Source organism: Helianthus annuus, chromosome 13, assembly GCF_002127325.2.
Source record: "Helianthus annuus cultivar XRQ/B chromosome 13, HanXRQr2.0-SUNRISE, whole genome shotgun sequence".
Classification (NCBI taxonomy): Eukaryota; Viridiplantae; Streptophyta; class Magnoliopsida; order Asterales; family Asteraceae; genus Helianthus; species Helianthus annuus.
The window spans coordinates 32,440,225-32,466,617 of record NC_035445.2 but is presented as its reverse complement, the minus strand read 5'-3'; the positions used below and the strand labels follow the sequence as shown (position 1 = coordinate 32,466,617).

The 26,393-nt window shown below is 39.1% G+C and overlaps 1 protein-coding gene across 1 annotated transcript; it reads right to left on the bottom strand.

Moving 5' to 3' along the window:
• Positions 1-20,706: 20,706 nt before the first annotated feature.
• LOC110900779 lies at positions 20,707-21,318 on the bottom strand. Its single transcript, XM_022147645.1, has 2 exons — positions 20,926-21,318; positions 20,707-20,832 (listed from the first exon to the last, which is right to left on the bottom strand). The coding sequence occupies exons 1-2, from the start codon at positions 21,316-21,318 to the stop codon at positions 20,707-20,709; spliced, it is 519 nt and encodes a 172-aa protein (XP_022003337.1).
• Positions 21,319-26,393: the final 5,075 nt, after the last annotated feature.

Here is a 26,393-nt window from a genome sequence, read left to right as displayed (position 1 = left end):
TGCTAATGTGAAGCATTACTTTTGGGAAGATCCTTATCTTTTCAAAATATGTGCCGACCAACTCATCCAAAGGTGCGTACATGGTAGTGAAGCAAGAAGAATTCTCCGCCATTGTCACGAAGGTCCATACGGAGGACATCATGGTGCCGCTAGTACCGCACGAAAGGTATTTGATTCAGGATTTTATGGGCCGACCATTTACAAAGACGCGCAAAGTCTAGTTAAGACATGTGATAATTGCCAAAGATCAGGTAATATTTCTTCCAAAAACGAAATGCCAAAAAATGGCATTCTTGTTTGTGAAATTTTTGATGTGTGGGGACTCGACTTTATGGGACCTTTCCCGCCGTCAAAAGGAAACAAATATATACTTGTGGCAGTAGATTACTTGTCTAAATGGGCCGAGGCTGAGGCACTTCCGACAAATGATGGAAGAGTCGTGGTAAGATTTCTGAAAAAAGTATTCACTCATTTTGGAACACCTAAAGCATTAATAAGTTGTCACACCCTCAAAATACCACCTAGGGAGTGTCCCTGTTAGGCGTGTGACCCACTAGCAACGAGCCACCAATTACATTGAATCCATAAGTTTAAAAATAAAGTTTCATCATTTTATATTAAAATCCAAACATAAGTTATTCAAAACCAGTAAATTCAGCGGAAGCATTAACGTATCACAATATAAACATTTTCCAAACAAATGTAAGAACCAATGTTCAATAAATAAAACCAATCGGTGTGAACCATGACCACTCATGCCCTCCAGCCAGCAAGTTCCTGTTCCAAGATACCTAACGACCTGCGAGCATGTAACAAGTGTATCAGACAAAGTTGGCGAGTTCACAGTTTAAGGAAACGTTTGTTACCAGTTGTATGTAAAACAGTTCACTGACAAACGCAAGTAATATTGTTAATATCTCAATTCCGAACAAGACGGCTCCTGAAATACATGACTGCCCTTCCCACGTACTCCTATCTAGTACTGGGCCACGACTGGGCCATTAGTTCACATCCGTCCTATCTAGGAGCGGTGTGAGGGTGCCAAACCTAAGTAGCGCTACCAACTAATACCCGTTACCCTCCAGGTAACATAATAAGGGACTTACAAAAAATGATAGGTGAGAATATTAACCAATATACCCGTTTTTACCCAAAAGACTTATCCCTCCACGGGATACCCACTGACTGTCCCTAACCACTGGGACGCATGCTCGAATGTAGTGAACTCACCTTTGGTTTGCTCGGTTAGATTAGTTTCTTGTTTAACAGTTGATCAAACACGCCCTAACATGGATATCAGTAACAATCAGTTCCGAGTGTACATACACTAGGTATTTCACGCATGATAAATTCACATACCCCCTAATCACACAGCATGCAGTCTAATGCATAAGTAACAAGTATACTATCATATAGTTTGTAACAGTTTACCCATACAATGCAATCAATAACACACATCATAATATCACATAGTAGGGCGCTTAAATCCCTCATTATCAGTTTGCTTATACAACCATATTTATAAATCATAAATCGTAACACTGTGTGATTCATATGATCGTCCGCGGCCCAACTTGACTGGCCCAAGAATTGTGGTTCAATTATATGTCACAACTCAAAACTTATTCGTCCCATGATTATTCCGATGACTAGTATCAATCAAGATCACAATCACATAACTACACATAATATTACACAAATAAATCAACAATCACATAAAATAACAATCATATAAAAATAATGCCTAGATTCATGAAATTATGCCTATACACCACAATTTAATAATTGACATTGATATAATCAATTTAGCTATGTAAGATAACCATATGGAACCCTATCACAACTAGACCACTATTGCCGCCAAATTGTGAAGAGAATGACGGGTTTTGCCATGTGCCACTTCTTGAGAAAACAACCAACTAAATTCCATACTCGAATACGTCTATATACATGCGCTCCAAAAGAATGAAGTGGCCGATATTATTATCATAAGGGAACACGTGTGGAGAGCCCAATATCATTATCACATTCTGACAAACCTTAACAAAATACCATTTTATTTTATTAGATTCAAACACATGGGCCGCCACTAATTTTATTCAAAGGCATCATCTATATTTGGCCATATGCCTTCAATCCCATTGGACCATTAGAACCATTATAATACTATCCCATTGGACCATTAAAACCATTATAATACTATAAAGTGATTATGTGAATTTTAGTGGGCAACTATGATTGGACCATCATATGAATCGATTAGTGGGCTCCTGATATGCTAGGCAACTTTATCATTCCTACATCATGCAAGTCTGAATCCCTATCCAATCATGAACATTATCATCGATCTATTTATCATATACAATTCTGTTAATCGAGTTTACAATTAAACAAGAACAAACAAATAACAAATGATGCAAATACGAACCTACTAACCAAAAGAAAATATGCTAGAGCCAGGAGAAGGTTGCTTTGAAAAGAGGGCTTTGTCACGTTCAAGAAGACGTCACAATGGGACTTCGAACCATGGAACTGCCGTCGAGTATGAGAGGAGAGGGAGAGATAACGTAGGGTTTCTAAATGGTGCGGATGCGAATGCGAAACAATTATACTCAACACATGTTGGGCCTCACCTGGGCCAAAGCTCCTCTTGGACGAAACATGATCACTTTGAAAAAGATTCATCACTTTGTAAAAAAAAAAGTCCAATCACGTTAACAGTAACCAACTTGTAGTCCACTAACTTTGAGTGGCACAATAAGAGTTAAGTAATGAATTGAGTTTGTCGGCCATTTATGTTGACTTTAGATCCACTAAACTCTCGGCCTAATAGAATTCATTTTGGTTGCACACTGCTCAAGTTAGTGTTGGTCCAATTGCAATCAGGTAATATTTTATAGTTGCCGGTTGCATGTGTTTATTGATTCAACAAACTCCCAACTAATGCCACTTTTCATAACATCAAACAATCTACCAAAACGGAAATACTAAACCAGTGATACGTAAATGAAAGACATGAAATCCCGGGTTGTCACATCATCCCTAACTTGAAAGAAATTTCGTCCCGAAATTTGTCAAGCAGTCCAAAATAACAAAATGTTAACGCAGGATGACTGTGGGTTTTCCGCAGGTGCCACATCATCCCCAACTTGAAAGGGAATTTCGTCCCGAAATTCGCCGATGATACCAGAGGTTGATACAACTGTTTGAACAACTGAGAAATACTGGAGCTTACTCCGATCATTGCGTTCCCACGTGAACTCCGGTCCATGTTTTGAGTTACAACGAGCTCTCGCGATTTGGATTCGACTATGCTAGCGAATCTTGACGCCCCGGTCCATGATTTCAGTAAATTCCTCAACAACTGCAACTTGTCATTAACCTCAGATGCTAGTAAGGGTATCCCAAACGTTTCATCGGACAATCACTGCCTTAGATTCGAAACATAAATGACATCATGCACGTTATACAATTCGTCGGGTAACCCGAGTTTGTAAGTCACGTTACCCATTCTTCCCAGAACGTTGCATGGCTCAAAGTGATGTAAGTTGAGCTCCCCATGCTTCCCAAGCATACCACACCCTTCCAGGGTGAGACTTCCAACGTGAGACGATCGCCTGCAGCGATCTTCCAGTGTTTCCTAAGCTTATCAGCTTTCCTGCCGATCACGCATTGCCGCCAGACAACTCCCGATACAAATACCTTACCAGGAGTCTCGAGTACAAGTCTTGGACCCGTAATTAGTCCAACAAAAGGGTTGGTGTTATCATCTACGCAATGCTCCAAACAGAGCTGTCTGGATACTAGAATGGTAACTGTCGCAGTAGAACTCAACCAAAGGTAAATATCCCTCAAATTTTTCTAAAGTCGATCACATACGTGCTTGCAACATGTCTTCGAGTGTCGGGGGGTTTCGTTTATTCTGACCGATTGCCATATGGTGATAAGTAATGCTAATGTCTAGACGTGTGCCAAGAGTGTTATGTGGTACTTGTTATAAATCAAGCATAGATCAAAATCAGAGATACAGGAGTTGGCACTTCATGCCTAACTAGCCGCCTCTTTCAGAGGAATGTCCAATGGCTGTGGAGACTCGTCAGTTTCCTTGACTGCAAGAAGGTGTGCTGGCTACATGAGGCGATCAACGATCATCCATGTGATACTGTTTTCGTTTCGATGCTTATGGCTGCTGATACTCCATCTTGACTATCCCACAAGCCAAACATTATTCATATACCCTGCCAGGTGGGCCTTCACGCCCGATCACCAGCACGAGATTCATAGACCCTAATATCTCTCATCAAAACCCAGACGACTTGAATATCGAGGCCGGTGTGCTTTGCTCAACACAAATTCCCTAAAGTTGTCGTACAATGAGATCCACGTTCGTTCCACTAGGTAGCGAGTATCGTCTGTCCTGCCAAGGTTGCTTCTCCATGCCCCGCATGGTTTCAAATGGAAAATCCTCTTCTTTCAATTCTCCAGTTTGAACAGGGCGAGTCAGATCAGGTAAGTTAGAGTCGATAGTGAGCTGCAAAGCTCGTGCACGTTCAAGTTTCATAGTTGTAATCATCAAAAAGTTCCCTCCAGCGATGCCATTAACTGATTTAGCTCTGTCGAAGCCAAGGTACACGGGAGGCCCTTGTGATCGGTCTAAATAACGCACCTGGTACCGTCCAAGTAATGCCTCCATCTAAAATCCCAAGACCACGGTTTTCACCGCCAGTTGTGTGTCGTGCGGTTCCTCTTTGTAACTCCATCACGTAAGTCATCGCTCTCTCGTGTTGCGTTGTTGTGTAACTGGGACTCTTATTCGGACCATCATGGCATACCACTAAATCACCCGCACCCTCGGGTAAAGACGATGCTCAATGTATTGCAGAGTTGGAATTCGAAAGTTGAAATGACGTCCTCCTGTTTCGTCTTTCACGAACACAGCATCCTGCTGTGCTAAAGAGATTTAAGTTGTGCGACCTTCGAAAATCCTGTGAATAAGCTGCGATAGTATCTAGTGAAACCAAGGAATTGCTGCATCCCCGAATGAATCTTTGGTGTCGATCAGTTTCTAACAAAATGGATCTTTAGCAAGATCCACGTGTGTTCCCACTTCGTTGGTTACATGCCCAAAATGTATCTTTCGAATCCAGATGTTACATTTTACAAGACTTCACACGGAATGGCTCCTCCCTTAGGAGCTCTAAATTAAGATACAGATGTCGTCCAGCACGTCGTCAATAAGCATAGCCGATTCATGTGATCCATACAACTGCTGATGTGATGATTAGTCCCAAAAGTCATGGAATAGAAAGTCGCAATAGCCGTACTGCGTTCGATATGCTGTTATAGGAATCATTTTTCCCTTGGACTTCCATTTGATGAGTTCGTTCGTTAGTCAATCCTTGAATAGGAGCTTAACCCTCGCAGCTGGTCAACAGGTTGTCAATACATGGTCGAGGCAAACGGTTCTTAACTGTCTCCTTGTTAAGTTCTGGGTAATCAGTACACATACGAAAAGGCTTATCTTCACGAATATAACTGGGGCTCCCTAAAGCGAAAAGCTAGGTCCGACAAACTCCTGTCCAGTATTTCCTGTAGTTGGTTAAACAGTTCTTGCAACCCTCCTGTGTAAGATGGTACAATGTACGAGTATTCAGAGCTGCCTCTGTCGTGAGATCAACTGGGATTCCGACGAACAATTATGAAAGTAAACCTGAAAGTTCCCCGAGTAGCACACCGAGTGGAATCACGAACAATTGGTGGATCCTCGATCCTCTTTCCTTAGCCCAAACATTAGTAACGATTGCCAACATAGCGGGGTAGTCCCTCCGAGGACACTTCCGGGCTTCCATTGCAGAATTGACGCTAACCTTTGCACAATTCTGATACTTTGAATCAGATGACGATTCTCCACTAGGAGGAGGGATATGCAAAGTTTTCTTCTCACAGGGTATATCTGCGCGATGTATGGATTACCAATCCATTCCAACTACTGCTTCAAACCATCGAGGATAGCAGAAAGAAGACTGATGTCGAACGCTTGTCCCACAAGGTCGAGTTTGCATCCTAACTAACATATGAAATTTCAATTGTCTTGCCGTCAGCCGATCCCACAACAGGTTCAAATTCAAGGAGCATCAGGGTCAAACGGAACAGAGACGGAGCGATTAGCTACGCATACTAGCTACCATGTTGCTAAAGTCCTGGCGTCGCCCACACCAATTCTAAATGCTCTTGGTTGTTATCGTCCTGATTCAACAACGGCCAATCCATGCCGTAGGCACCCTCATTTCCATACTGTAGGCTATGACTATGAGTGCCTTGATGTTGCCATGACTGTTGCCTCTACGGTTGTTGTTCGAAACGAAGCTCTACGATCCTTCACTGACAAAGTCCATCTTGTCACATTTCCGTGCCACGTCCTAAAGCGTTACTCATTGTGCTGACAGTCACACATTCCATTCTACAGTCGATTGTCATCGCCGATGTCCCGATTGATTCACAAGAATTGACTCCCATGAGTCGCTGACTAAAGTTAAAGATTCAATTGGGGTTAATCTGCTGATGTTCGTTTCCGGTAACTAGGGCCGTTCAAATGCTGGAGTCAATAAAGTACTACGTTTTACTCTCTTGCCCATCGTTCTTGCGAGTTGACTGAGTAATACACGGTATGCTGCGAGAGTGTTGCAGAAGTGATCACACTTCGGAGTCTAAGACGTCAATACATAGAGTTCCATCAAACAAAGAGAAACAAGAAAGGTACAAACCAACTCAAGGACGTTTGTGCAAGCACCTAACATTCTACACGTTTCGCTAGGCGTTCAGATGTGTGTCCAAGTAATTCTCGATATCATCGAGATTCGAAAGGTTTCAGAGGGAAGTGAAAAGATCACATTCAAGTAAGAGACAATCACTGCTATGACTCCTATAGACTGTTGCGTTTCACATCAACCAATTAACGGAACGGAGCCCCTCTTTCACTTGTTAAGCCTCACTGGGACTCGCATGCACCCCACATTATTATTATGTGTGCACCCACAATAATATTGTGATTTGCATGCTCATCTCAGCTCCTCCTAACTCATGTCAAATGGTTCCTCTAACTCTGATATCAACAGAGGTTATCAAGATGATAAATCACAAGAATGACATGCTATCCACACATCATATGTAAGCAAGCAATTCATGCAATCATACTATAGTGATGAGTGTGTGTTTGTACGCTACACCATACACAATTGTAAACTACTCATGTAATGTATACCACAGGTGATAAGACGAACCTTGCAGTCTGGAGCTGAGTGTCATGGTCGATTTCGGATCTGTTCGGTTATAGTCTGGTTTTATAGAAACGTTTTTAAAACCAAATTCACTATAACCAGTGGCTATGATACCAAACTGTCACACCCTCAAAATACCACCTAGGGAGTGTCCCTGTTAGGCGTGTGACCCACTAGCAACGAGCCACCAATTACATTGAATCCATAAGTTTAAAAATAAAGTTTCATCATTTTATATTAAAATCCAAACATAAGTTATTCAAAACCAGTAAATTCAGCGGAAGCGTTAACGTATCACAATATAAACATTTTCCAAACAAATGTAAGAACCAATGTTCAATAAATAAAACCAATCGGTGTGAACCATGACCACTCATGCCCTCCAGCCAGCAAGTTCCTGTTCCAAGATACCTAACGACCTGCGAGCATGTAACAAGTGTATCAGACAAAGCTGGTGAGTTCACAGTTTAAGGAAACGTTTGTTACCAGTTGTATGTAAAACAGTTCACTGACAAATGCAAGTAATATTGTTAATATCTCAATTCCGAACAAGACGGCTCCTGAAATACATGACTGCCCTTCCCACGTACTCCTATCTAGTACTGGGCCACGACTGGGTCATTAGTTCACATCCGTCCTATCTAGGAGCGGTGTGAGGGTGCCAAACCTAAGTAGCGCTACCAACTAATACCCGTTACCCTCCAGGTAACATAATAAGGGACTTACAAAAAATGATAGGTGAGAATATTAACCAATATACCCGTTTTTACCCAAAAGACTTATCCCTCCACGGGATACCCATTGACTGTCCCTAACCACTGGGACGCATGCTCGAATGTAGTGAACTCACCTTTGGTTTGCTCGGTTAGATTAGTTTCTTGTTTAACAGTTGATCAAACACGCCCTAACATGGATATCAGTAACAATCAGTTCTGAGTGTACATACACTAGGTATTTCACGCATGATAAATTCACATACCCCCTAATCACACAGCATGCAGTCTAATGCATAAGTAACAAGTATACTATCATATAGTTTGTAACAGTTTACCCATACAATGCAATCAATAACACACATCATAATATCACATAGTAGGGCGCTTAAATCCCTCATTATCAGTTTGCTTATACAACCATATTTATAAATCATAAATCGTAACACTGTGTGATTCATATGATCGTCCGCGGCCCAACTTGACTGGCCCAAGAATTGTGGTTCAATTATATGTCACAACTCAAAACTTATTCGTCCCATGATCATTCCGATGACTAGTATCAATCAAGATCACAATCACATAACTACACATAATATTACACAAATAAATCAACAATCACATAAAATAACAATCATATAAAAATAATGCCTAGATTCATGAAATTATGCCTATACACCACAATTTAATAATTGACATTGATATAATCAATTTAGCTATGTAAGATAACCATATGGAACCCTATCACAACTAGACCACTATTGCCGCCAAATTGTGAAGAGAATGACGGGTTTTGCCATGTGCCACTTCTTGAGAAAACAACCAACTAAATTCCATACTCGAATACGTCTATATACATGCGCTCCAAAAGAATGAAGTGGCCGATATTATTATCATAAGGGAACACGTGTGGAGAGCCCAATATCATTATCACATTCTGACAAACCTTAACAAAATACCATTTTATTTTATTAGATTCAAACACATGGGCCGCCACTAATTTTATTCAAAGGCATCATCTATATTTGGCCATATGCCTTCAATCCCATTGGACCATTAGAACCATTATAATACTATCCCATTGGACCATTAAAACCATTATAATACTATAAAGTGATTATGTGAATTTTAGTGGGCAACTATGATTGGACCATCATATGAATCGATTAGTGGGCTCCTGATATGCTAGGCAACTTTATCATTCCTACATCATGCAAGTCTGAATCCCTATCCAATCATGAACATTATCATCGATCTATTTATCATATACAATTCTGTTAATCGAGTTTACAATTAAACAAGAACAAACAAATAACAAATGATGCAAATACGAACCTACTAACCAAAAGAAAATATGCTAGAGCCAGGAGAAGGTTGCTTTGAAAAGAGGGCTTTGTCACGTTCAAGAAGACGTCACAATGGGACTTCGAACCATGGAACTGCCGTCGAGTATGAGAGGAGAGGGAGAGATAACGTAGGGTTTCTAAATGGTGCGGATGCGAATGCGAAACAATTATACTCAACACATGTTGGGCCTCACCTGGGCCAAAGCTCCTCTTGGACGAAACATGATCACTTTGAAAAAGATTCATCACTTTGTAAAAAAAAAAGTCCAATCACGTTAACAGTAACCAACTTGTAGTCCACTAACTTTGAGTGGCACAATAAGAGTTAAGTAATGAATTGAGTTTGTCGGCCATTTATGTTGACTTTAGATCCACTAAACTCTCGGCCTAATAGAATTCATTTTGGTTACACACTGCTCAAGTTAGTGTTGGTCCAATTGCAATCAGGTAATATTTTATAGTTGCCGGTTGCATGTGTTTATTGATTCAACAAACTCCCAACTAATGCCACTTTTCATAACATCAAACAATCTACCAAAACGGAAATACTAAACCAGTGATACGTAAATGAAAGACATGAAATCCCGGGTTGTCACATAAGTGATAGAGGTACCCATTTTTGTAATCATCAACTCGAAAAAATCTTAACAAGATATGGGGTCTATCACCGGGGCTCAACAGCATATGACCCTCTAACAAACGGACAAGCCGAAGTGACTAATAGAGGCTTAAAACGAATACTGGAAAAAACCGTAGGATTAAATAAAAAGGAATGGGCCGATAAATTAGATGATGCTTTATGGGCTTTTCGAACTGCTTATAAAACAATAATAGGCACAACCCCATACGAGCTCGTCTATGGAAAAAGTTGTCATCTGCCGGTAGAAATAGCTCACAAGGCCTACTGGGCAATAAAAAAAATGTAAACTTAGATTTAGAATTTGCCGGTAAAAATCGATTTTGTCAATTAAATGAATTAGACGAATTAAGGAATTATGCGTACTCTAACTCTGAAATTTATAAGCAAAGAATGAAAAAATTACACGACAAACACATTAAACCTAATGAATTTCGAGTAGGAGATCAAGTTCTATTGTTTAATTCAGGAGTTCGACTATTTCCGGGTAAACTAAAATCTAGGTGGTCAGGACCTTTTTCCATCACCCATATTTTTCCTCACGGTGCAGTAGAAATTAAATCTCGGAATGGTATTCCATTCAAAGTCAATGGCCAATGGCTGAAACTCTATCAAGGATTCATTGAGGATGAGGAGGAAGAAATCTCGCTTCAAACGGTTGACAAATAAAGGCATCAACATCATACCTGGTAGGTTACGAACAAGCGGATGAACATCAAAACTGGTAAGTCTTCTAACCGAGTTTTGGGAAACAGGGCACTCACACGAGCACTAAAAAAAAAAACTTTGCTCGGCATGGGGCCGTATCCGTGCAACTGTCGGGATAAAACCCCTTTTTCATAACAGTTACATCATTCCACACGCCCCGTTTCCCCGCAAAACACTCTGGTCCAGGCGATTTTCCGCAGATTTTCGACGTCTCCTCTCATTCTAACAACATCAAGGTATGATTCTATCATCATTAGTAGTTAGATTAGTTACTTGCATGTAGTTAAAACATCAAAAATTTGGGGAAAAATCTAGGGTTCTTGAAGTTCATCCGGATCAAACCTAAAATTTTTGCTTAGATCTGATAACATTAGTATAGATTAGTGTTATGAAAAGTAAACTCACTTGTATTGTTGATAGATTTGCCCGATTTCCCACAAAAACCCCGAACCCTTGTTTTTGAACCGAAAAAGATAAAATTGAAGGGATAAACGGTTTGTTTTGGGAAATACGGCACTTGGGGTTTCATTTTCGAGGGAAACCACACATACTTGACCAAAAATTTTCAAGTTTTCGGGACCGGGTCGCAAAATGAAATTTTTGAGTAACAGACGACTGGACACGGGGTCGTGCCCGCTGAGCACGGGGCTGTGTCCCGCCCACTGTTTTCGGTTTTCTCCTAAAAGTTTCATTATTATGTGCTAACTTTTGGTGTATTCTTTCAGATGTCGACGAAGTTCACAAGATTCAACGCAAATGAGCTCGATGCTAGGGCCAGATATGACAGACTTCAAACAAGACCGGAAGAATACCCAAGACAAGTGTGCACGGATCTCTTAGCCATGGTGAACCAACTTGACCGGTTTAACAACCTCGTTACCGGCCAACTAAGGATTGCCCTAACCACTAGACTTCGATCTGTCCCTGAGTGCACTATGGAGTTCTATAGCACCCTCACTTTCAATTCAAGGTGCGACCTTTTGGACAATGATGGGATGGCATTCCGATGTGGTGGAACGAAGTACTCGATCTCAATGGCACAATTCGGGGCAATAGTAGGGCTGTATACGGAGGAAGATTCGGGGAGTGAAGAGAACACCGGAGGGGTGCAAGATCTAGATGAGAATGAGCGCCAAGCCGCGTGGGCTTAGATTGGTGAAGGGCACTACAACCCAAGCAGCACAAAGAGTACCAAGTTGGGGGACCCACTCTACCGATAAATCCATAGGGTCCTCGGTTACTCTCTAAGCCAAAGGCATGATAGTGGTGGCGTTGTTGGGTTGAGAGATCTGATAGTCCTTCACTGTATTCATACCCGAAGACACCTCGATGTTCCGTTTGTCCTACTCCGAAACATGCATCTGAACTGGCTAGCTCATGCACCAACCCCTATCTTCTTCGGGGGATGGGTGTACCGCCTCTTTAAGTACTTCGTGAACATACCTAGGTCTTTCGAAAGGAGCCCATGGTCGGGACGAGTCGATGTACACATCTGCCGCTACATGAACCTAATCTATGAGGCGGAAGACGGGTCGGTTAGCTTTCAGAGGATGCAAGGGCATGCATGGAACCCGCAAGAGGCGCTAGTCCTTCACGCTCCACAGTTTCAACAACCTCCTCACTACCAGTACCACCCTCACGGTGATCCGGGCCAATCCTCCTCACAAGGAGGTGGTTTTCCTAACTTTCAGAGTTAACATAATCTTTTGCAGGAAATCCTTATGTGTACCAGGAACACCTACAACCTCGCCAACAACACGTACAACTGGGTCGGAGCCATTGAGAGAAACATCTCCGATATCCAAGATGATATTGGAAGCATCCGGGAGTACATGGCGGAACATGGAGGAGGAGGTGATGACGAGGACAGTGATAAAGACATGGACTAGGCGGTTGGAGTAGGAGCAGGAGCAGGTGGTTGGTGATCCCACAGGTTAAACCCCCCTTTTTCTATCAAACAATTTCCGGCCTGCGTGCCGAATGTTAAACAATTTACTTTCCATAACTCTTTTTATTTTCTGCATTTTTTTTTACTTTGTGACATGGATGTCAAACTTGGTAATCTAGGATGTTTGGTATTGTTTGGTGTGGTATTTATTGATAACACAGGTACATACGAGGCTTAGAGTACTAAACATTAGTACTACTAAAGCCGGGATAGGAAAACCGGAGCTAGAAACCTGTTTTTCAACGTTGCAGACTGTCTACATGGGGTCGTGTCTGGTCGACACGCCCCCGTGGCCACCTCCCAGACCTGCTGTTTGTTTAATTTCTGCAGATGTTTGCCAGACACGGGGTCGTGTCCAGCCAACACGCCCCCGTGTCCACCTTCTATAAGTTTTCGTTACTGGCACCTGAACACGGGGTCGTGTCCATCGGACATGGGGTCATGTCCAGACTGCCAGTAACATAAAATTTTGCTTTTAATACGCTTTTACACATTCAATCAACCTAAAAACTTATTTTTGGGACACATTGAGGACAATGTGTCATTTAAGTGTGGGGGATGCTAAAACTTTGAATCTTGCAAGTCCTAATTAACAAGCCTTACACAAAACTCTATTGGAACCGCTAATCACCCCAAATTTTTTTTCAAAAATTTTCATTTTTTTTACTTGTCTAAGTTTAAGTTGGGAATTTCAAGTTCTAAAAAAGGTTATATTTTTACAAATTTACAACCGATAGCGTCGTGATAAAAAAAGAACCAACATAAGAAAATTATGAAATGGCATGACAAGCTTAGTTAAAATTTGATTATATATACTTGATCACATAAAAACTCATTCCCACAAAAGTGAGTAATGAGCATTTATTGAGCATACAAATACATATCTTTACACTAAATGCTCATTTTTCGTTTCTTGTGTGAATAGCCGCTTGGTTCTTACGACTCTAGAACTTGCCACGACAATGCATTCCCGGTCCTTACCAACTTAAACCCGAGTAAGTAAATGATGGAGGCATTAGGACTAACCCTTTTTCTTTCTACACCATTATTTTTCATTTTTTTACCACCTAACCAAAATCCCCCTAGTTAACCCCTTTGAGCCTAAACCTTTTCATTTCTTAACCTAAAACAACCACCCTTTTTACCCAACTAAACCTTTTTATTTTAACCCTTTCTTTTAGTAACAAAACTCGATTTTTCTTATGACTTAAATATATATATATATATATATATATATATATATATATATATATATATATATATATATATATATTTAATGAAACCAAATAAACAAACAAGTTCATCAAAAATAACTTTGTTTGAAAGAAGTGGTTCATCAAAATAAAATAAAATTGTGAAAAATAAAAAGTCTTTCAAAAACCGATGCTTTTTATGTTTTTCGCCCTTTTACTAACCACTAACCCAACCACCCTCCTTTAGCCCAAGCCTAACCCTTCACCCAAAAAGTCCTCTTGATATTTACAAAGGTATATAGTTAAAAAGGAGGAGGATTGATTGCTTGGCAAGCTTATGGTAGGAGTAAGTTCCATGCCGCTCTCGAGTGATTCACTAAAAAATACACCTTCAGCCGAGTGTTGAGTGATCCCCCGTGAGGTATGTGAACTTTTATATAAATAGAATTTTAAAAAGGCATGTTATGCCCTAATAAGTAATTTATCTTATGAAACGTTTTTAATAAATCATGATGAATAGGATTGTAAATAAATAAAAATAAAACTTGATAAAGAATCTTGGAAATCCCGACACTCTATGACAAGCCCAAAAACCTTCTCTTCTACCCATTCCATTTGGGAGTGAAAAAGCCACATTATAAAGAGTTTTGCTTGAGGACAAGCAAAGATTCAAGTGTGGGGGTATTTGATGTGCACAAAATGCAACATATAAATTACATCAAATGTGGCATAAAACTAACCCGTTTTTAGTACTAATGTTGGAAAAAGTGTGGTTTTGTCTTCTTTTTGTATTTTCAGTATTAAATGAGCTCAAATAGACAAAAGAAGCAAAAAGACAGCTGAATTTAACATAAATACAAGAAAAGGAACAGAACGTGGCATGCCCGACCTCCCAACAGCATCTTCCCAAGCAAAACAAGAAGACAGAAGCCTGAACATGCCCCGTGCTCAGCGAGCACGGCGGCGTGCCCAAGTGTCAGTAGAAAAGACAAAGTGGTAGAAGCTTCCATCGCCCACCACGGGGCCGCGCTCAGCGGGCACGGGGCCATGGTCAACTATAAGATTCGCGGAATCAAGGCAAATCTTGATAGTACAGATATGCTTCTGCACACGGGGTCGTGCTCAACGGACACGGGGGCGTAGTCAACTAATGCAGACAAACTACATTTAATGAAGAAAGAGAGGAGGATGGACACGGGGCCGTGCCTGAGCTTCTGTTCAGCCTATAAATAGGAGTGCTTGGAGCTCTTGCAACTCATCCCTTGGCACACCACCTCCCTCACACTTCACCCACCACCCACCACCATCACAACACCATCATCCACCACCATCATCCATTGTCCATCATAGAGTGTGTGACTCGTCTCGGGATCCAAGATTGATCGTAAGAGTTCTTGACAATCAAAGGCCATGTTTGCCTAAGTCTCTTACATCACTTGGTGAAGACAAGTGTTTAGTGTAATACTTTTTATTTTTAATCTTTTGCACTTTTTAATTGGTTTTGTATTAATGACTTTAATTACTAGTTTCTTATGTTGAAGGTGATTCTTCCTTATCATTTGTCCGTGGTGTCTTGGCATTATTTTACTGTCTATATAAAATAACATATTTTCACTATTCATATCTCCACGGTCTATATGGAGGTATGTTGGCTAACTGGTCGGGGGTTAAGGGAACGGTTTGGTAAGAGTCTTGCCATTGTTCAGTGTATAGATCCTGCAAAGGACCTGGGTCAAATTTAGTAGGACCTCCTTCAATACCCAACGGTATTGGATGGCGGGGTTCCAAACTCTTTGATCCCCTCATAAGTTAAACTACTATTAAAACTTTAACCCGGCTACTTAGGACTGTATCCTTGCTGACTCAGACTACTTAGCCGAGGGTAACGTCGCCTTCAAAAGAGGGGCCTACCACATTATGCATTAATAACTTAATTAATTATCTTTCAATAATCCGACCCTTTAGGATTGTATCCTTACTGACTCAAATTACTGGGTTGAGGGTAATGTCGGCTTCAAAAGAGGGGCCTACTACAATAACTAAGATAATCTCTTAAACAAGTGCAAAAGTGCGAAAATAATCAAAGGTTACACTACACACGATTCGGATCCAAGCGATTCATCTTGTCTATTTGTTTTATTGTTATTTTACTTTTCAGCATTTTAGTTAGTTTTATTTTCCTAGTTGAAGAACTTTTTTCTAACATTTTGATTTGATTAGAGGTTGAGGATAAACCGGTACTAAAAGCTCTTGTGTCCTTGGACGACCTCGGTATCTTACCAACACTATACTACGTCCACGATGGGTGCACTTGCCCATATGTGTGTTTAGTGTTAGTGAATATCGTGTTTATAAATTTAAAACTTGGCTAAAAAGTGTAAAAAAGGGCTTAAAATATACACCTAAAACATATATACACTCACACGCATCAACAAACCACCTCTCTCCCACTTCACCCACACTACACCACCATCACAACACCCACATCCACCACCATCATCCATCATCCATCATAGAGTGTGTGAAGTAGTCTCGGGATCCAAGATTGATAGTAAGAGTTCTTGACAATCAAAGGTCATGTTTGCCTAAGTCTCTTACATCACTTGGTGAAGACAAGCATTTAGTGTAATACTTTTGTTTTTTAATCTTTTCGCACTTTTTATTTGGTTTTGTATTAATGAATTTAATAACTAGTTTCTTATGTTGAAGGTGAAACTTCCTTATCATTTGTCCATGGTGTCTTGGCGTTATTTTACTGTCTATATAAAATAAAAGATTTTCACCATTCATATCTCTATGGTCTATATAGAGATATGTTGGCTACCTGGTCGGGGGTTAAGGAAATGGTTTGGTAAGGTTCTTGCCTTGTTCAATGTATAGATCCTGCAAGGACCTGGGTCAAACTTACTAGAACCTCCTTCAATACCCACCCACTGGTATTGGATGGCGGGGGTGCGAATGGCTTGATCCCCTCATATGTAAACTACTATTAATACATTAACCGGGCTACATGGGATTGTATCCCTACTGACTCAAACCACTTAGCCGAGGGTAACGTCACCTTCAAAAGATAGGCCTACCATATTACGTATTAATAACTTAATTAATTATCTTCCAATATTCCAACCATTTAGGATTGTATCCTTGCTGACTCAAACTACTGGGTTGAGGGTAATGTCACCTTCAAAAGAGGGGCCTACTACTATAACTAAGATAATCTCTTAAGAAGTGCAAAAGTGCGGAAAACATCAAAGGTTACACTAAAGGCGAGTCGGATCCAAGTGATTCATCTTGTCTATCTGTTTTATTTTTTTTTATTTTCAGCATTTTAGTTTTTATTTTCATGTTTAACTCTTTTTCTAAAATTTTGATTTGATTAGGCATTGATGATAAACCGGTATTAAAAGCTCTTATGTCCTTGGACGACCTCGGTATCTTACCAACGCTATACTACGCTCACTATGGGTGCACTTGCCCATATGTGTGTTTAGTGTTAGTAGAATATCTTGTTTTATAAATTTAAAACTTGACTAATGTGTTAAAAAGGGCTAAAAATATAGTTAAAAATATATCACACTCGACATGCATCACTCCGTTTCTCAAAACTCATGAATTTTCGTTGAATCGCAACAGTAAGTAGTAAGGAACTTGGGGGAAGGAGAATGCAATGTTGATTTTGGGTTTACGGTATGATTGTGAGTTATTGTTTGCTGATTATCAGGGGTTTTGATCTTGTAATGGACGATTTTAGCCTTGGCGGTTTCTTTTATTTATTTTAATTTGATTAATTTAATAGTTAAACACGCGGTTTAAATGAGATGATCTGACGGTTGTGGTTATAGCGTATATAATGTACGATTAGGGGATTTGCATGATAACCAGCCTCTCTCTCTCTCTCTGTATATATATATATATATATATATATATATATATATATATATATATATATATATATATATATATATATATATATATATTAGTACCATTACCCGACCCGAACATAAAATACAGAATCGATTCACTACCCTAAATATAGGGTCGGTCCCGGTCCATAGGTCCAAGTCAGGTTTCACCATGAAAAGAACCGAGAACTGACCGGCCCTCTTTTATATGAAAAATTGGAACCGATCTAAATACCTAGGTACTTGGGTTTGGGTCGGGTTGGGTATATTTTCGGTTCGGTTCTACGTTATTTTCGGTCTGGACCTAAACTTGCTCACCCCTAATAAAAGTAGCAGGTTTATATTAAGCTCAGACCTAGTTAAACTTGATATGTGAAACTTGGGTTTAAGCTCCTTTATTAAGATCATGCGTAATGGACATTTTAGGGTCATGATGGAACTTGATAACGTCCCTAACATCACCCCGTGGGCATTATAGGAGTATTAAGAGAGAGTGACGTATCTAGTATAACGTCAAATGAGGAGAGAAAAATGAAAAATAATGATTAAAAAAGTATTAAGAGGCATTTATAATTATACATTTTTAAATAGGAATTATGATTTATGATACCGATGCAGTGGAAAATGCTCTTTATAGACGGGCATTAACCTTTACGTATATTCTGAAAATGGAGACAATCCGGTCATTAATACCGGGAAAAAAAGTAAATTTCATTTCATTTTATCAATAAAAATTCAAACACAATGTAGTTTAAATATTTCGAAGTTAATTCCTTGAAATTGTGAGTCCTTCCTATTCACTTTACAAACTTATGTTTCTTGAAAACTATTCATGGTTATTCAATTAAAACGTTGTTTATATTATTTTTTATGAACGAATTATTGTTGTTTTTTAAGTGTTAACACCATAATATTGCATATCCTTATTAATTCTTAAGTCTCAAATGTTATTGTTGGCATGGTCTGATATTACTTTTATACTTGTTATTTAAAAGATTTATGAATATTTGTACAGATAGTACTACTTGAGTTGTAAATTAAAAAACCTTTCATATAGTTACAAGAAATTTTATATATACTACAATGGGATTATAATCAAACAAAAATTATACCAAATACGATAAGAACACGAGGCAAACGTTTACACAACAGTTATCAAATACTAAACGCATGTGAAATTTGCCAAATAAATACATAAGATCTTGCTCAACATCAACGTCACAATTCGTTGTTTGTTAGCGACTAAATAGAGAATATCAGAGAGATAAGAACCGAATATCCTCAATACCATAAATGTTTGTATATATTCTAGTGACTAAGGGGTTACAAGAAGTACATACGTTTAAGAAACCAACACAATTTGAAAAACCCTAGAGCCCATTTAATGGAACATGGTTTTAAGACTCGGATCAATGAGTTCTTGATTAAAGTGAAAACTAGAACTTGGAATGATTTTTACTACCTAGGAGAACTTAAAATCACACTGGTTGAATCCGGATTGAACCCTTCAAAGACCATCAAAACCGGGGCAAAGTTATAAGATACTATGTAATGCAATTGTACTTGGTCAAAGATCAAGGTGACTAAGGGTGAGCATTATACAGTCCAAAGTTCCAAACACATGAAACCTGGCCCTTCAGAAGTTGGATATAGTATAAACGATACAAGGTTCGGTTCTAATAAACTATGTTATTCGGTTTTGGATGGTTTCGGTCCAAAACTTAACGGCAACACATATAACCCTTAGGTGACATACTCGATCACAATACCTTCTTATGAAATGTGTTCCCCTCTATGTCGTGTCATCTCTTAGGTTCTAACTTTTTTTTATATGAACCGATGTTGGATGTGTTGGATATTGGAAATCAGATATCGATTAATCAATATTGCTATCGGATAAGATATAAAGAGTTACACTTTAGACGACAAACAAATATTTGATGGTTAAATATTAGTTCAAGAGACACATTATTTAAATTGCGGGAATCAAATATTTAGTGAAATATATAATCGAATAATTACTTAGGAAATAATTCCTATTTAATTGTTTAGCGGAAAAATTAACAAGATTATGGTACTTGAAAAATTAACATGATTATGGTATTTGTCAGTTAATTGTTAAATAATATTAATTTTGTTCTTGTCGGATAAATATAAACAATATGGTTGGTTTTATAATTAACTGGTAATTACAAGGCATGGAGGTGGAATTAGATAGGGACTTAAGTGTAATTAGTATTTGTATAAATACAAGGGTTGGGGTAAACCTTAATTACATTTTGTGAGTCAACTACCACCCTCACCATTCGTCACCCTCCTTTGTAGGTCCACCCATCGCCGGCGGCCACATGCCCGACGCTAACCCTCGTTCGACGCCTCCACAGCTGGCCCGATGTCGTCATTCTGTTTGAGTAGGAAGGTACGTATATCCGTAGTAGGATTTCATATACATGAAAGAGTGGAATAGGCAAAAATGGATACGTGTTATTAAACCATACGTTACCAAATGAATGAGACTTGTACGATGAAACGTACGGTGTCAATAAAAATATGAGTATTGACGATGCTAACCGAGTTGCTTTTGAGAATAGAATAATGTGTAGGCACACAGTTGTCGACTCATTGAAAGATAGAATCTAAGATGAAGTGCTTGAGAATAGAACGCGACGTGATCCATTAGTTATACATTCTAGATTATATTTATTGTCACTAAGTATTAATGATGTGAACGTATGAGGTTATCGCTAGTTGCACAGAATCATGGATCATCATCACGAGACGTGAGCGGTTGAATATCGAGTCATATCATAGATTGTACGGGAATGTGTGATTATATAAATTAGTAAACATAACTTATGTTTTATTTCCTTAACTAGGTTAATGCCCACGTAACACGCGGGCTTCAACCAAAACCATATTATTTACTTTGAATTGAAATGTTGTGTACAAATACATACATTGGAAGAAAAAACAGAAAACAATTCAAATGCCGGAAAAAACTTCCTTGTAGACTACATTTGTTGTTTTACTCGTTACATTCCCATCTTGGTCTAGTATAAGCAACTTCACACTGGCTCTGCTTTTAACTCTTGATAACGCAACATAAAGCTGACCATGTGAAAAAACTGGATATTTCAAATACAATCCAACCCTTGATAGAGATTGTCCTTGACTTTTATGTATAGTCATTGTAAAACATACATTTAAGGGGAATTGTCGTCGTTGAAACTTGATAGGAATTCTTTTATCCGACGGTGTCAAACTGATTCGTGGAATAAATGTTCTGGTCCCTATGTTTCCGCCAGATATAATCTCAGCCTCAATAACACGTTTATAAAGTTTAGTAATTCGTAGTCTCGTACCGTTGCATAAACCATTTTGTTGATCAATATTACGAAGCAACATTACAGGTACACCAACTTTAAGGACTAATCGATGATTAGGCAGACCAGAAATTTTAAGGCCATTCAGAACATCGGGAGAATATAGTCTCGCATGTGCTTCGTTCTTTCCTTTATCAGTTTGACAAATACTATCAGAACTCAGATACTCCACTTCATCGCCAGGAAATGAAGCAAGCAAGCAATCTTTCATTAATTTCTTGAACAACCTCGTTTGTTGGTGCCAATATAGCTCTTTCAGCAAAAAAAATCTTTATCTTTGTACAGTTGAAGAAGTGAAGGATATACAAAGTCGATCAGATCTGACATAGGATCCTCAGAGCACTTGATTAACAAATCTTCAGGAATATCTATAACCACCTGGCAATCGTCACTGTCACCAATCTTTCCCTCGCCCAACTCGAGCAACCAATTCGCAAAAGCTTTAATCTCTTCTATATCAGATGCGTTCGCTCCTACGGTTAACCTCATGTTTTTGGTTAACGTAAGAACCTTGCAACTACTCCAAATATACGACGAAGTGATTGAAGCATTAATGATTTCTCGCCTACTGCCATTTGGTACAACCGGAAGTATCTGTCTAAAGTCACGACCGAACACCATAACTTTACCACCAAAGGTCATCTCACATTTGAAGATATCTTTCATTGTCCGGTCAAGTGCTTCAAATGCATGTTTATGATTCATCGGTGCTTCATCCCAAATTATCAATTTCGTTTTCCTTAATAAATCAGCAACGTCATCGTCTGGTTTAATAAAACACATCGAGCTTTCTGTTAAATTCAAAGGTATATGAAACCTTGAATGTGCAGTACGGCCACCAGGTAACAAAAGAGATGCGATACCACTTGGTGCAACATTTAGTACAATATCTCCTTTACATCTAATGGATGCAAATAATGTCTTCCACAGAAACGTCTTACTAGTTCCTCCGTAGCCATAGACGAAGAACACACCACCAACATTACTATTAACTGCTTCAATTATCTCAACAAACAGCTTTTACAGTACAAGAAAAATCCACAACCACGCCAAAAACCGAATAAAAATCCAAACTTTATTAAACTATTGTCATAACCTTAGGTAGCTAAATAAATTTAGCCAATAAACATGGTCTCAAAAATAATCAAACAAGGTTTAGAACAAGAATTCATCGAATGAAAACAAAGAAACTAGAAAATAAGAGAAACTGAGTAGTAAAAACCCGTTAATCCCTTGCTCTCCAAGCTTCCCGCTTGATGCCGATGATTCCCGCAAAACAAGCTTTAGATTTCGTCCCTTGCCTCTTCGTTCCTTCTGTCGCCTTCACTGTTTTCGTTTTGATGTCTCCTGTACGTGCGTCTCCCTCTTTTTTCTATATTTAATAAGTGGCCGCCCTCTTCTTCTGATATATCTCTTGCGTATATATATGGGGCTCCTCCATTTGAATTGTGTTGTAACCCCCATTCAAATACCATACTGTATGGGCTTATAGGCTAAAATATAATAGGCTTGACTTCATTCAACTCTACGTAGCCCATAGAATCCGGTCCACACAGCAATACCTAAGTCAACATATTTATTTCTTTTGGTCAACTCAGAAGAACTCGGTCAACATCACAGACCATTACTTTCTTTTTCTTGTGACATGTTTGAATTAATTTAACTTTCATGGTTTTCTTCATTTTAAGTCCCTCAAATTCCAAGAAGTTGACACAATGAATTTTTTACTTTCATCTTGTATGCATTCATGCCCCTCCATCTTTCAACTTTATTAATGAAGAGATAAGTGGGCTCATCCCAATCAAGGAAAATAGTGGCAATTTTAATTCGGTCATTGGCGCCCCACTCTACTCAACTGGTTGGTTATTAAATTATTACTCATTTTCGCTTCATTTGCAACAGGACCTGCCAAAACACAAACTAATATAATATAACACTAAAACTAAATAAAAATAAATAAAAACTATACAAAAATTATACAATTTACACCGGATAAATATGCGTATTTTACCCTACATCAAATATCCCCACACTTAACCTTTTTTCGTCCCCGAAAAAGAATTATGCAAACGGAATCATAGTCAAGATAATCGTTCGGGCCAAAAGCTTATGTTAATTTAAAACCGAGACATGTGTTAGCTGCGATTGCAAGTATACTTGTCCTCTTAAACCCAAACCCGGTTCCAAGCCCTTATCAAGCAATTTAGGTTCAAATATGGGTCAATCCACCTAGGGTCTCACACTAGAAATCGCATGCCCATCTAATCCCACCTCAAACTTATAGGACAAAGAGAACGATCACTGGACCAATTCCCAACCGTTTTATATCAAAACCAAGAGAGTTTACAATCAAAAATTTTTCTTTATTTTTTTTTCATTTTTTTTCATTTTTTTTCTTTTCTTTTTTTTTTCATCGTGAGTCTAGACGGTGCTTTCCCAAAACAAGAGGCAGTCCGGCTGTAGAGTCGCTATCCCCAACCACAGATTACTTAGTTTCGGTACTTTTTTATTATTTTTCTTTTCTTTGCTTTGCACGATCGATTTCACACACTCTAGAGGCAATCCGGCTGTAGAGTCACTATCCCCAACCCAGACTACATAGGAATGACTACTTTCATTTAGTTTCTAGCTCACTTTTTATTCTATTTTTTTTTCATGACCACAAACTCTAACGGTTTTAACTTATAACGGTGCCCCTTATGTTATTTTTGGCGGTTTCGATTTCCCCACTTTTCCTAGATGAGAACCCACTAGTAGACCGAGATTAAGTATATTAAGATCAAAGGAACCCAGAACTGACTCAGGCCTACCCGCATATCCCAAACTAGACACAAACTCAATTATTTAATCTCATATTATTATTATTTGAACCCGAACAAAAACCCAACTTTTCTATCATTTTCCGCTTTTTTATTTTGCAAACTTCTTATTTCAAAGGACATTTTCTAATTTTTCATTTTTTTTTATTTTTTTTTAATTTTTTTGTATTTTTCATTTTTTTATGACTCAAGACACTACTAACTAAACACACTGAACAGTAGTTCCCATCCTCACACTTAAACTTTACATTGCCCTCAATGTAGGAAGGAAACCGACTCAAAAACTAAAAATAAATAAGAAATAAAAGACGAAGGGCATAAATGGAAAGGACTTAGCTGGTTAAATTCCCGCGTATGCTCCAAAACTCTCGTCCAATCCAGCTCGATCGTATAGCATTTCGGTCGCGATCGGCTTTGACTCTAACTAGTATGCTCAATAAATGCCCGAAATTTGATAAACAGCTCCAAAATCACCCGAATGGAGATTGAGTACAGGTGGTACATATTCGAACCTGCATCAACAAAAACAAGCAAACACCGAAGCAATACCGACTCGACACAAACGACTGACTCAATATTACTAAATTAGACTCAATAAACAAAAACTACGACTCAAAATACAAACTCTACAAAACCTCCCCACACTTGAATTTAATCAGGAGGTTTTTCTTTGATCTGGACCCTATCCAACCCGTTTAATTCCACCTGATACTCAAAAATATTTAAAAATATAATGGTGGAATAATAAAATATTTTAACTTTTTCAAACGGGTCAGACCACCAAAATTTAAACATACCTGGAAGAAACCGAATGCGTGGCATGTAATGAGAAGACCGATCGTTCGTGAACGGCTTCTTCCTCTCCATCTCTCCCCAACCTTCGATCCTCTTCCGGTTCAGATCCTTTATCTTCCTTTTCTTTGCCCTCTCCCGTGGTGTTGTTGATTTTTCAGCTTCACTTAGTACTAACACCAGGGGCCAGCTGTGGTGCTCTTCCTCTTCCACCACCACTTCTTCTTCTTTAATGTCCGTCATTGGGTTTCCTTCAAGTAAAACTTCTAAGTAAGCAAGGTCTCCCTCCGGATTAAACTCCTTTACCTCTTCATCTACCGGCAACCCATCTAGTTCTTCCTTAAATTCATTCTCCCAAGTCATCTGATCTTCATTAGATGGTTGCTCAACTTCTACCTCCTCTTTTTCTTCTTCTCTTTCTACCTCTACTTTTTCTGCCTTACTCTCCACATATCCCCATATTGTCTCTCCTTCAGCAAGCTCGGGGAGCACTATCGCCTTATAATATGAGCTTTGAACTGTAACCCACTCATCATCATCATCATAACCCCACTGTATCTGTTGCGTCCGCTCTCTACTTCTCCAACCCATTCCAACCCGAGCAGCAATCGCACAATCTTCAAACCGGTGTGATCCACCACATTCTTCACACCTTGGATCCCTTTGCCGACTGAGGTCACACTCTATATTTGGGCCTATTTGCTCGAACATTCGATCAAGTAGATCGATCATTCTTGGTTACCTTGGATCCCCGTACTCCAACTCTTTTGTTGCTCGCACACACTCCAAAATTAATTCCCTGAGCTTGAAAAAATTTGGAAACATCTCCTTAGCATTTGCGGGATACCCCTGCAAAGAATATTGTTGTGGCTGCATAAAGGGGTTAGCATAATATGGCGTAGAGGACCCCTCATATTGGGGGCATTTAATTGTAAAGTGAGGCCCTCCACAAATTTCACACATATCTACTAGACTCAAGAAAAATAAAATAAATAAGAAAACAAAAAACACGGACAATTAGACTCCTATGACTCAATATACAAAAGCAAGTAGCACGTATGTGTCAATTAAGTCCAAACAAAGTAATCAACGCAATTGCCAAAGAGTCCCCGGCAACGGCGCCAAAAACTTGATGTGCTGAAAGTGGGTTAATTAAAACAACTAAAATTACCCTAATTCTAGACTCTCTAAGCTTTAAATTTATAAAACTAAGACTCTCTAAACCCTAAACCACACAACCGGCAAGTGTACCAATCGGTGTAGTATAGCCTAAGGAAGTCCGAGTATCGAACCCAAGAGACTCTACTGATTACGCTAACGACTCTATCTAGACTTAGACTGACACGGACTTAACTAATTGTTTATTTGATGGGGGGGTTTTTCTAAATATCCTAAAAATATAATTAAAATTATACTAACTAGACGCGAACTCGAACGAAGGTTTTGACCAGAGATGATGAAGACTACCTAGGTTAGACGCAAGCTAAACTCAGAATGGATCTCTATTCGATGATTTTGTGGTGTGGAACCGGGATCTTTGAATGCTAAACCTATTAAGACGCCACTAAGCCCCTCAAACACTCTCAAGGCGATTCTTATGGCACTACCTAGGCTGTTACGCTCACCGGTTTTCTAGATTTCTTTTCCGTCCTCTAGTTTCTTGAAAGTGCCTATG